At 40.6% G+C, this 12,299-nt stretch overlaps 1 protein-coding gene across 8 annotated transcripts in view; it reads left to right on the top strand.

Moving 5' to 3' along the window:
• LOC104605255 (proteinaceous RNase P 1, chloroplastic/mitochondrial-like) overlaps positions 1-12,299 on the top strand; it is a 78,531-nt gene that overhangs the window by 57,751 nt on the left and 8,481 nt on the right. For 2 of the 8 annotated variants that reach the window (XM_088896288.1, XM_088896287.1), the window contains 2 exons: positions 7,018-7,086; positions 7,219-7,557. The exons of 1 other annotated variant lie outside the window; for it this stretch is intronic. In XM_088896288.1, coding sequence (XP_088752414.1) covers positions 7,018-7,086; positions 7,219-7,369 — 220 coding nt within the window. In that variant the 3' untranslated portion in view covers positions 7,370-7,557. Of the gene's footprint in view, positions 1-1,498; positions 5,849-7,017; positions 7,087-7,218; positions 7,558-12,299 lie in introns of those variants that run through there. 5 more of the 8 variants (XM_088896286.1, XM_010269940.3, XM_088896291.1 and 2 more) reach the window with 3 other exon arrangements.

Here is a 12,299-nt window from a genome sequence, read left to right as displayed (position 1 = left end):
ATTCTGACTGTCGATTGGTTTTAGATCAGATATGAATTGATTTCATTCAGATTTCTGACTTTGATCAGTGGTTTAAGTGCTGTTTTCTATTGCAGTAACCCTAATAGTTCTTAACTACTGATTCTTAACCAAGAATGGAGTTCAAAAATCAGGGAGAAGGTGTTTTTGGAACAGCAGTTCTGGTAGTATGTCTGAGACTGTGTTTCAGATTACAACTGTGAGATTTGACGGATCCAATTACTTGGAATGGGCCCAATCGGCCATGATGGCTATTGGGGGAAGGGGAAAACTTAGCTACCTATTGGGAGATGTGAAAGAACCTTCCAAGGAGGACCCAATGTATACCAAGTGGGTTCAGGAGAACTACTTGGTTATGACATGGCTGTGCAATTCTATGCAGCCACATATCAGTCAAAATTACTTGTGGGCAAAGACAGCCAAGGAGATATGGGATGTCATGAAAGAGACCTACTCCCAACCCCTTAATGTTGCTAGAGCCTATGAACTAAAGTGTGAGGTGAATAACCTCAAACAAGGAGAGAAACCAGTCTCTGTTTATTTCTCTACCTTGAAATCTCTGTGGCATGAAATTGACCATCTGGAGACTCTTGAATGGGAAAGTCCAAAAGATGCACAAACCCATAGAAAGCAAGTCGAGACCAATAGGGTGTTTGAATTTCTGGCTGGCCTGAATTCTAATTATGACATTGTGAGACAGTAAATATTGACAAGAGACAGTGTGACCCTATCTCAGGCCTACTCCCTGGTGCATAGTGAAGAGACTAGGAGAAATGTTATAATGCAGCATCAGCCCTTCCCCCCAGCCCTGGCAGCAGTTAAACCTAAGTCTGGGGGTGATACAGAAAGGGACATGAAGAAGGAAGATAAACGGGATCTAGTATGTGAACATTGCAAGAAACCCAAGCATACGAAAGATACATGTTGGAAGTTGCACCCTCATTTAGTCCCAGCAAAACTGAGGAATAAAAGGGGTAATGCTCATATGGCTGTGAATATCGATTTTGCATCCTCATCGGGCACGAAAGACACGCCCCTAGACACCTTAGCTGCTGTTCGGGCTGCCCTAATACAGTTGGAAAAGGAGGTTGGGAATTTAGCTCAGTCATCTCAGTCACCATCAGCTCCTGCCACATCAACATTTGCTCTTTCAGGTACTCGGGCCTCAGCTTACCATGCTTCAGCTCCAGGTAACACTAAACATTGTTGGGTAATAGACTCGGGTGCATCTGACCATATGACTAGCTTGCCATCACTGTTCACTACTTATCACTTATCTTCTGGTAGAGATAAAGTATCCATTGCTGATGGCTCTCTTGTTCCCATTTCTGGCAAGGGTGACATCAAGTTGTCTGATACTATCTCTTTATCCTCAGTCTTGCATGTTCCTAAACTTGATACTAATTTACTTTCAGTCAGTAGTATTACAAAACATCAGAACTGTTCAGTAACCTTTTTCCCTAACCGATGTGTTTTTCAGGACTTGGAGACGAGGAAGGTGATTGGGACTGGCCGTGAGACGAATGGGATCTATCTGCTTGGAGAGAGTTCTCATTGGAAAGAGTCTGTGGATAAGAAGTCTTTTGTTTCTCAGTCTGTGAGTCTGGTTATGCTCTGGCATAATCGGTTAGGTCATTTATCTTTTCGGTCTTTGAAGAGTCTGTTTCCTACTTTATTTGAGTCTGTTGAGATGTCAAATTTGAGATGTGAGAGTTGTGAGCTTGCCAAACATTGTAGAACATCTTATTCCTTGAGTAATAAAAGAAGTAGTAATTCTTTTGATATTGTGCATACCGATGTTTGGGGCCCATATCACATCCCTTCTATGGTGGGGTACAGATATTTTCTGTTGTTTGTTGATGACTATACCCGATTTTCTTGGGTCTACCTTATGCGTTCTCGAGATGAGGTTCCCGCTCTGACCCAAAACTTTCATCAGATGATTTTAACCCAGTTTGGGGTCAAAATCGAAGTCCTCAGATCTGATAATGCAAAAGAATACTTTGCCAAGCCACTGGCCTCTTATCTACTCAATCATGGGGTTATTCACCAGAGCACTTGTCCTCATACACCACAGCAGAATGGGGTTGCCGAGAGGAAGAATAGACACATTTTGGAGGTGGCTAGAAGCATTATGTTTACCTCCAATGTGCCTATCCGTTTCTGGGGTGATGCTATCCTCACGGCAGTGTATCTCATTAATCGGGTTCCGTCACGGGTTCTTGATATGAAGCCTCCGTTTACCCTTCTATACCCAGACGAGGAGTTGCTTACTGTTCCCCTTAAAACCTTTGGTTGTACCTGTTTTGTTCAGATTCTTGGACCTCATCATTCCAAATTTGACCCTAAGGCCTCCAAATGCATTTTTCTCGGTTATGCACAAACTCAAAAGGGTTATTGCTGCTATGATCCTGTTTCAGGGAGGAGATTTGTCTCGACAGATGTCACCTTCTTTGAGGAGGCACCCTATTATCCTAGGGTTTCTCCTCAGGGGGAGAGTAGTGAGAATTTGGGTCTTTTTCCTCAGGGAGAGCGCAGTGAGAGTGGGGTTAACTCATCTGAGGTTGTTCCTTTACCCATTCCATTGAGTGATAAAGGCTGTAATGGTGAGGGTTGTCAGAGGGATCAGGAGTTGAAAGTCTATCACAGGCAATGCAGGCAAGTTGATCTTGGTCATCAGCAGTCCAGGCCAGCCCCAGTTCCTTCTACAGATCCTGATCTAGGTACTACAGTCCCAAGGCCCACTGAGATACCTTCCACTGTTGCTACTTCCCCTCCTTCAGATGACCTTGACCTCCCTATTGCGGTTCGTAAAGGGAAACGGCGTTGCACCACATCCACAGTTCACTGCATTTCCTAGTTTCTATCCTATGATCGCTTGTCTCCCTCTTACAGGTCCTTTTCACTTCCATTGTTGATATTCCTATCCCCAGAATAGTGCAAGAAGCCTTATCAGTTCCAGAGTGGAAAGATGCAATGAAAGTTGAAATGGATGCTCTTTTGAAAAATAATACTTGAGAGCTAGTTGACCTACCCAAAGGAAAGAAACCAGTTGGATGTAGATGGGTATTTACTATGAAACATGATGCTGATGGCTCCATTGAAAGGTACAAAGCCCGGTTGGTTGCAAAAGGTTTTATTCAGACTTATGGTATAGACTACTTGGAGACTTTTGCTCCAATAGCCAAGATGACCACTATTCGAGTTCTATTAGCCCTTGCAGCAAGTTACTCTTCGCCCTTGTTCTAGATGGACGTTAAAAATGCCTTTCTGAATGGAGACTTACAGGAAGAGGTCTACATGCAGTTGCCTCCTGGATTCTATGATGCAGAGATAGGTAAGAAGGTTTGCCGACTGAATAAGGCATTGTATGGACTAAAGCAGTCCCCTAGAGCTTGGTTTGATAGATTCAGACTAGCCCTTGGAAAATTCGGCTATGTATAGGCCCAGTCAGATCATACACTGTTCGTTAAAAGAGTGAACTCTTCTTTGACCTTGCTTGCTGTATATGTGGATGATATTGTAGTGATCGGGAATAATAATAGTGAGATTGAGTCCCTTAAACAGCTCCTTCATCAAGAGTTTGAGGTGAAAGATCTTGGTGCACTGCGATATTTTTTGGGTATTGAGGTTGCTAGATCTAAACAGGGGATCTTTATTTCTCAAAGGAAGTATGTTCTAGATCTGTTGGCGGAAACTGGAAAGTTAGGTGTCAAGCCTGCCGATACACCCATTGAACAGAATCACAAGATCAGTGCAGAGGGTGGAGAGCCTCTTGAAGACAAAGCTATGTTCCAACGGTTGGTTGGAAAGCTCCTATATCTCTGCCTCACACGGCCAGACATCAGTTATGCAGTCAGTGTTGTCAGCCAGTACATGCATTCCCCTAGAACTACTCTTCTTCTTGCAGCTGAGAGAATATTAGCATACTTGAAGAGATGCCCAGGTAGAGGTGTACTGTTCAAGAACAATAATCACATGAAGGTGGAGGTCTATACAGATGCTGATTGGGCTGGGAGTGCCGATGACAGGAGGTCTACCTCTGGATATTGTGCCCTTGTAGGAGGTAACCTTGTCTCTTGGAGGAGTAAGAAACAAAGTGTTGTTTCTCGCTCTAGTGTCGAAGCTGAATACAGGTCAATGGCTAACAGAGTGGCTGAAATCACTACTTGAAGAGTTGGGTATTGATTATGAGAAGCCCTTGATGCTGTATTGCGATAATCAGGTGGCTATTAATATAGCTCACAACCCGGTGCAGCATGACAGAACTAAACATATCGAAGTTGATCAACATTTTGTCAGAGGAAGGGTCTCATCACAAGAAGTGTGTCTCCCATATATCACCTCCAACATGCAGCTCGTAGATCTTCTCACCAAGGCTGTTCCAAGGAAGAAGTTAGAGGCAGAGCTATTCAAGTTGGGAATGACAAATATCTATTCCCAACTTGAGGGGGAGTGTAGAGAACACTGATGTGGACCCCACAGCTGTGGTCCCCACTGTGTTCGTGTGACAGCACATGTAACCCTTGTTAGTTATGTCAGTGTTAGTTGGTAGTTATCTTAGACAGCTTGTTATTTCAGTTTTTTATTTGTTTTATTTGCCATGTAAGCATTAAGGGCAATTCTGCCCTTTCCTACAATTAGTGAACATAACATATAAATATTGAGAGAGTGGCGGCGGCAGATTCATTCGATCTGTCCCTCCTTTCAAAACCCTTGTGTACTTCTGCTTCTTCTGACTGTAGTCTTGATTGACTACTTAAACAAAATATGTTGTCAAGTTCTTAATTATTGCTTCTTTTATTACTTGCTGAAATGGATTAGATTGTGGCTTAATGTGTTTAAGTGACACACTGTATCAAATGCACAGAGTTTTGTGGTGCCCGATATTTTGAATGTACCATGAGAGTACCCATGGCCTTTCTGTCCATAATAGCAGAAAATAACAAAAAGCCTCCATCGCATCAAGGATAGAGACATAATAGAGAATATTACTGATATTAATGTCCACCATTCATGCTGACACAAGAAATAAAATTAAAGAGAAAAGAACATTTACAAGAAATTATGAGGCACAATTTGCAACGGTAAGCATCTTCATATAAGGTATCGGAAATGAATTGGGGGGGGGGTGAGGGTGTTACGAGGGAGTGTGTGGTTAACTGCACACAACCTCCCCAATGTGTTGGAGGAGTTACAACTCCCCATGATGTTTCCTTTTCAAACAGAAAATAGGAGGGAACTAAAACCTCTCTCTCACTCAAGAAAAACAAGGAGTGTTCTTTGACTACCTCTCTCTCTCTCTCTCTCTCTCAAACTGGTGAAAGACTCTTGAGATGTGACAAGAGTGTCTTTTCCATCTTGTGATTACACACTGACCAATTGAACCATTGCAGAGCACATGTCTCAACCAGTATTGGTCATGGATTCTTTGGTTGAGTTCATGACTCCCTTTAGCAACTATAATGTTTTAGTTGCAATAACAAGCCTCTGTATATGCTTTGTTTTATATGTTTTTTGTTCATGGAGCATCTGAATTATTATGATTGAAGAATCTTCTTACTAAGGTATGCCATTTACAAGACGAATGATGCTATTCTGACAACCAAACTGCCATAAACATCATACATAATCCAGTTCAACATAGTAGGATCAAACACATAGAGGTGGATCTACTAGGGATCTGTGCATTCCATTTGTATGGTTAGCTGACCAACTCACAGTCAGTTTCAAAACAGGAATCTCAGAAGGCAAGCTTTCAAGACAACCTATACAAGCTGGGCATGTGCAATATCTATCCTCAGATTAAGGGGGAGCCGGGAGTGTTAAGGTGTAATAGGGATATACATCTTATTGATGAATTTATGTAATCATGGGCATTTTTGTAATTTACTCCAATAGTTTATTTTCTAATGAATTGGCATGATTCCCTAGATTGGTTCATACTTTCACACGTTCTCTCCCCTCTTATTCTCTTCCTATCTATTCTTCTTCCACTTGTTTCTTCTCTTTTCTTATTTTTACATTCAACCCTTGAGGAATTACGTCATTTTTATTAAACTTGGTTTAGTTTTGTCATTCATCAGCATCAGCATCTAAGCTTTATCTATACCAACCGTGTGGGGTTTGCCACATGAATCCTGTTTCGCCATTCTGTTCTTTTTAGTGTCGTATCAATCGTTTTATGAGTGCTTAAATCATTTCTTAATACTTCCACCCATGTCCTTTTTGGTCTGCCCCTAGCCCTTCCTTCTAGCCCCTTCAACTTGCAACAGATTGCTTTTTATGGGTGCTGTAGATGGTCTTCTATGTACATGACTTGACCATCTTGGTCTACTTTCTCCCATGTTATCACCATCTTAGTCTACTCCTAGGTTCCTTCAAGTGACTTCATTCTGACCCATTCTTTTCTGTTTTTCCACTTTTCCATTTCAGTATGCGCATCTCTGCCACACTCATTTTTTTGGACATTTTGTTTATTGACTGCCCATAACTCTGCTCCTCTTCTCCATACAGCATTGCTGACCTTCCCACTTTCTACTTTCACCTTGATGCATATTCAATATTTTTGTTTTATGCAATTGATGTGTTGTTTGTAGCCATATAAAAATGGCTGATGAATGCTCTCCTTGTGGCTTAAAAATTCAGAAAATAAAAGAAATTGTGAACTTTTCCAATTTTCAAGCCAATGACTGATAAACTAGGTAAGATTCTCAGAGTTTACTGAGGGAGGGCATATTCCCATGATTGCCTTGGATGGTAACTTCTGTATATTTTTCGTCTTGGGATATCATTAACATGCAGTTTAATGTCAGAAGCAGGGAGAGAATGGGGTCACTATTCTTCCATTTTCATCCATTTCTTTTACTCAGCATGAGATATTCAAACATACGCTTATTGCAGATGTTCTCACCCTTCATGTGCAAACTAGAATACTGATAATTTTTTGGCCTACATTGTTCTTGTTACTAAAACTTAACATCGTTTTGATAATCACAGGTTCGATTTACAATGTCCAGACAAGGTCCCACTCTCCACATGCCTCCACTGTATTCAATTGTTATACAGGTGGTGATTTATGACTGTTTATTAATGATTATAAGTTATTATTAATTTTATTTTTATAATGAAAGGTACTGAACGAATAGGTAAGTTTCAGTGGTTTACTCTGTATTCTGTATCATCTATCTGCATCTTCAGAATATTTCTGATTATGGAGATAAAAGTGCAGGAGTCAGAAAGGGGTAGCTGGCATGTGCCAACAGTCATCAGAGGCAACATCAAGACTCCAAGACAATGGCTGTGTGCCACCAGGGCTCCATACTATCCCAACACAGAATTTCTCTGCTGATGTTGAGACAGAACTTATTATGTTGTTGCTAGTCATGAAAAAGAATTTTGTAATCAAGTCTTTGGGGGATAAATAACCCTCTCATTCTCTTACTGTTCCCATTTTCACAAGTACTTTCTGGTTGGGGAAAAACCCCCTACTTGTTACAACATTACTAACATCCTGAGACCAGTTCACAATAACTTCAGGTATGTCTCAATGCCCATATGCCTTTTCCCTACATGGTATCTTTCATTATTTTGGTGCTATTTTATAAGAAATTGTAGTAAGCAATAAGTTTGTCCTACAAATTCCAGTTCTGGTTGTGGGCCTTTTTGGGGTGGAAGGGTTTTGGGTGATTAAGGATGGATAATTGTGATGAAGTAGAGAGCACCTATGAAGGGATGCCTCACCCAAGCGCCCAGCTTTTTTTGTATGAGGCACCATATAATATTTTTGTATTTGTATTTTATGGCATTATAATATTACAATAACAGTCATTTTTCAGATTAGGAAGTGGTGGGCCTGTTCAATTTCCTCCAAGTTCTGGCAAATCAGAGAATTGGAATGGGGTATGAGGATGAATGATGCTGGAAGTGGGAGAATAATGGATGTTTCTCAGTTAAATCTTTTGGAAGAAACTTAAGAAGCCCCCACAACCTTTCTTTCCCTCCAGGATGATTTGGAGTTGTCTGGTTCCATCTCAAGTGGGATTCTTTCTGTGATCAGCTGCCATGGAGAAGTGCCTTACCAAGGTCTCCTTGGAGAACAGAGGCCTGCAGATTCCAATTCAGTCCTGTGATTTCTGTAACCAGGACCTCGAGTGTCAATCATCTATTCCCTAACTGCCGGTCAACTTGTAAGATTTGGTGGCACTTTATCGGTGCTGCTAAGCTAAATTGGGTAATGCCTGGCTCTGTTCTGGATCTTCTAAACTTGAACAGAGTCAACAGACCTGCTTTTACTATAAATAATAAGCCTGAAAGTTACCATAAATGGTTATTCCAAATTAAGACTTGAAACTCTATTCCTATGATACCTACTACCTGAAAATAAATCTAAAAAAATTTTAAAATACCAATATCCATATGACTACAAAATTCTGAAATTGGTGTGGTAATTGGAAAAGTGATTTATTTCTCCACGAATTCTTTCTTTGTTTCAATATCTACATCACATGGTGGGATCCATGAGAAGGAACACTACATGACAAAATTGGACATGTCTTTTCATGAATCCCACCTTATCTGTAGGGAGAAGAAACTCCAAGAGTTGCACATACTCATTGTTTACTAGCATTCCTCCTATATTATTTTTAATTGGTCAGGAATTACATTAGTACTAATGTTGCTTGAACATAAGAAACAACCTAGTCAACATAACAAAGGAAAAGAACATGAAAACATAAGCAAATGAATAACAAATTTGCTTTTCTATGGATTAATCCCAATGTTTAAAGTGCAGTGCAACTAGAGTGCAAGGATTCCTAGAGTCTAAGGGACAAGACATATTGTGAGGTGCATGCATGAATGAAGTGGGGTGCCACTTTTGAAAAAGAAAGAATAAAATAAAAACTTATATACAAGGACATGCAAATCTAAATTCTGAAGGAAAATAAAATGCTTCAAAAAGCCTATTGGTTCAATTGGTTAGAGCATGTTATTGGCAAGGTGGTCATAACCTCGCACATTCAAATCCTACATAGCCTAAGCCGTTTAAACTTTAAACACCATAGATACAGCCTATAATATAATAAATTACATATTCAAACAGCAACTTCAAGATTGATTCATCAAAATATAACAACTGGCTAGGTAAATGTACCCCAGCTTGCAGCCTAAGGCAGGTCTTTTGAAGCACTGATTGAAGCATTGTAGAAAAACCAGGGAATCTTCTATTCAAGGTGAATCTACCAACACTTATTCTCTCAGTCGTTGAATCAGAGCAGACTGGCAGATCAAAGTTTAGACTGGGGAGTGATGTAGATGAGGCTCTTTATATAGAGCTAGATCTTGGTGCAGTGAATTGAGATTGGACAGTGAACTTGTGAAGGAGTTGGCCAATTCTAAGAGTCAGGAGGGTTCAAATTTTGGAAATGTGACCTAAATATTGGCCCAGGGATTCTCTGTGCAAATAAAGTCTTGCTATGATGCCAAGATGCGGATATGAACAGCAGCACAGATGCAAGAAATAGGGATACATTTCCTGAGATCTAGAAAACAAGTATAGATATAGTGTTTTAATATGCTTAGCTAATGGGAGAAGAAGCAAGAATTTTATTTCTAAATTGGAAATTGGAGGGGAGGTTATAGAGGACCAAAGAGAGATTGCAAGGATCTTTGCAGAGCGCTTCAGAGCCATGTTTCAAAGACCCCAAAGTGATAAAAGATGGGTAGAAGGATTGGACTGGCCGACCATTTCAGGTGATTGCAAGATTTGGTTAGTAGAAAGGAGGTTCGAATTGGAAGAGATCAAGGGGGCAGTGTTTTCTATGGATAGGTCAAAGGCACCGGGGCCAGATGGATTCACCATGAAATTCTTTTAGGACTGTTGGGACATATTAAAAGATGACCTAAAGGAAGTTTTTGATGAATTTTTTGACAGAGGAGTAATAAATCCTGGTATGAATGCCACACTCATCGCATTGGTGCCAAAAAGGGGTGGAGTGGTCCATCCAAAGGACTTCAGACCATAAGCTTGGTGAATGGTCTGTATATATAAAGTCATAGCTAAGGTGCTATCTTTGAGGATAAAGAAAGTGCTCCCTTCCATCATCTCTTCTAACCAAGGGGCTTTTGTTCAAAATAGACAAATAACAGATCAAGTTCTGATAGCAATTGAGTGCCTTGAAGAAATGAAGAGAACTGGAAGAAAGGGCATAGTCTGCAAATCGGATATGGAGAAAGCCTATGATATGGTGGATTGGACCTTTCTAATGGAGGTTTTAAGTCACTTTGGCTTTAGGGAGAGGTGGTGCAAATGGGTATGGGGTTGTATCCAAACATGTCACTACTCGGTGCTCATAAATGGATCAGTGGTGGATTTTTTCAAAGCAGAGCATGGTATTAGACTAGGAGACCCCCTTTCTCCCTTTCTCTTCACCCTCATTGCAGATGTCTTGAGTAGATTAATAACAAAAGCTGATACAAGACAACTACTGAGAGGTTGGAGACTAGGGAGGGATAGGGCGTCGGTTACCCATTTACAATTTGCTGATGACACCCTATTGTTTTGTGAAGGGGACAATGTGACATGGATTAGGAACCTAAAGCAGATAGTGCAGTTCTTTGCAAAATTATCCAATTTAAAAGTGAATTTCGAGAAGAGTTGCATTGCAAGTATAAACATGGAGGATAGAGGTAGGATCACCCTAAGCTACCTAGGATTACCCTTAGGAGCCAACCCAAAGGACTCAAGCTTTTGGAATCCAGTTGTAGAAAAGGTGTCAAAGAAACTGGTATGTTGGAAAAAGGGCTACATTTCCCTAAGAGGTAGGATCACCCTAATAAAGTCGACCCTAGCAAACCTCCCTGTGTATTATATGTCAGGCTTCAAGATGCCAGAGGGAGTAAGCAGGAGCATTGAGAAATTAATAAGGGATTTCTTATGGGAGCCAGGAGAAGAGAAAAGAGATCATAAGGTGTGTTGGGAGATAGTCAGTAGAGATAAAAAGTATGGGGGTCTTGGAATAGGAAATATCCAAAAAAGAAATTTATCTCTACTAGGGAAGTGGTTATGGAGAATGCCTAAAGAAAGAGAGAAACTATGGGCAAGGGTGGTGGTGAGCATACATGGGCTATTGGACAATGGATGGAACTCTGGTTCACTACAATGGGCTACCAGAGCTTCACCTTGGAAGGCCGTGCAAGCGATTCTACCTTGTTTCTTGCCTCTTGTAAGGTATGAACTCAATTCTGGTAACCTAATCAAATTCTGGGATCAAATCTGGCATGGGAACTCCCCTTTGAAGGACTTATACCCCTCTTTGTATTCTTTATCATGTTTCAAGAATGAGCCCATCATATCTACTTTCGTAGTCCCATCAAACTCAATTAATGGTTTTGATTGGAACCTTGGATTTAGAAGGGGATTAAGGGATTCAGAAATTGATAGTGTGGTCTCTTTACTCCAAAACCTTGAAGGAATTTTCCTTGATCATGATAAGCCTGATGAAAGAATTTTGGCACCTTCCTCTTCGGGTCTATTCTCCTATAACTCTTTCTTCAAAGTTTTAACCCAACCTCCCCTTAGTCCCCTTCATTCTTTTCCTGTCAAGGAGGTATGGTGCAAGACTATCCCACCTAGGATTGTGGCTTTTTGTTGGGAAGTTGTTCACAAAAGAATAAATACTTTGATTGGCTACAAAGGAAGAGGAAAAAGTGGTGCCTTTCCCCACATTGGTGTGTTCTTTGCAAGGCTAGCAGTGAGACTTGCTTTCATTTGTTTATCACTTGTCCTTTTGTTGTTGGCATTTGGGAATGGATTTTTTCCTTATTTGAGTGCAGGTGGACACCTGATGACATCAAAAGTCCTTTTGATCAAACTTCCTGTTCATGGCCGAGGAAGATAGGAGTAGAAATCATCGATTGTAGATTTAGTTGAATTTCTTGTGAAGGGAAAGAGGAGGAAGATGAAGATTTTAGCAGTAGAGAAGAAAAGAGGAGAAAAGAGTAGGAAATCAACTAGGATTCTTAGATAAACCCTAGCCGCCAACCCCTCATTATAATTTATACTTAACTTAAAGGATGAGATATTACAAGGATGCCCTTAGTAGGGCAGCTACTAATGTAGCTGAACAGTCACAACTTAAAAACATAAACTAATGGGCCTAAAGCCCAACAACTTCCTAACTAAATAACTTAAAATAAGAATAAAAACAACTAGGCCCAACTCAACACTCCCCCTCAAGTTGGGAGTAAATATCACACATTCCCAACTTGTGTAGATCATG

Source organism: Nelumbo nucifera, chromosome 1, assembly GCF_055504915.1.
Source record: "Nelumbo nucifera cultivar China Antique chromosome 1, China Antique-T2T, whole genome shotgun sequence".
Classification (NCBI taxonomy): domain Eukaryota; kingdom Viridiplantae; phylum Streptophyta; class Magnoliopsida; order Proteales; family Nelumbonaceae; genus Nelumbo; species Nelumbo nucifera.
The sequence above is the reverse complement of the archived record's forward strand: the minus strand, read 5'-3'. Positions and strand labels throughout refer to the sequence as shown.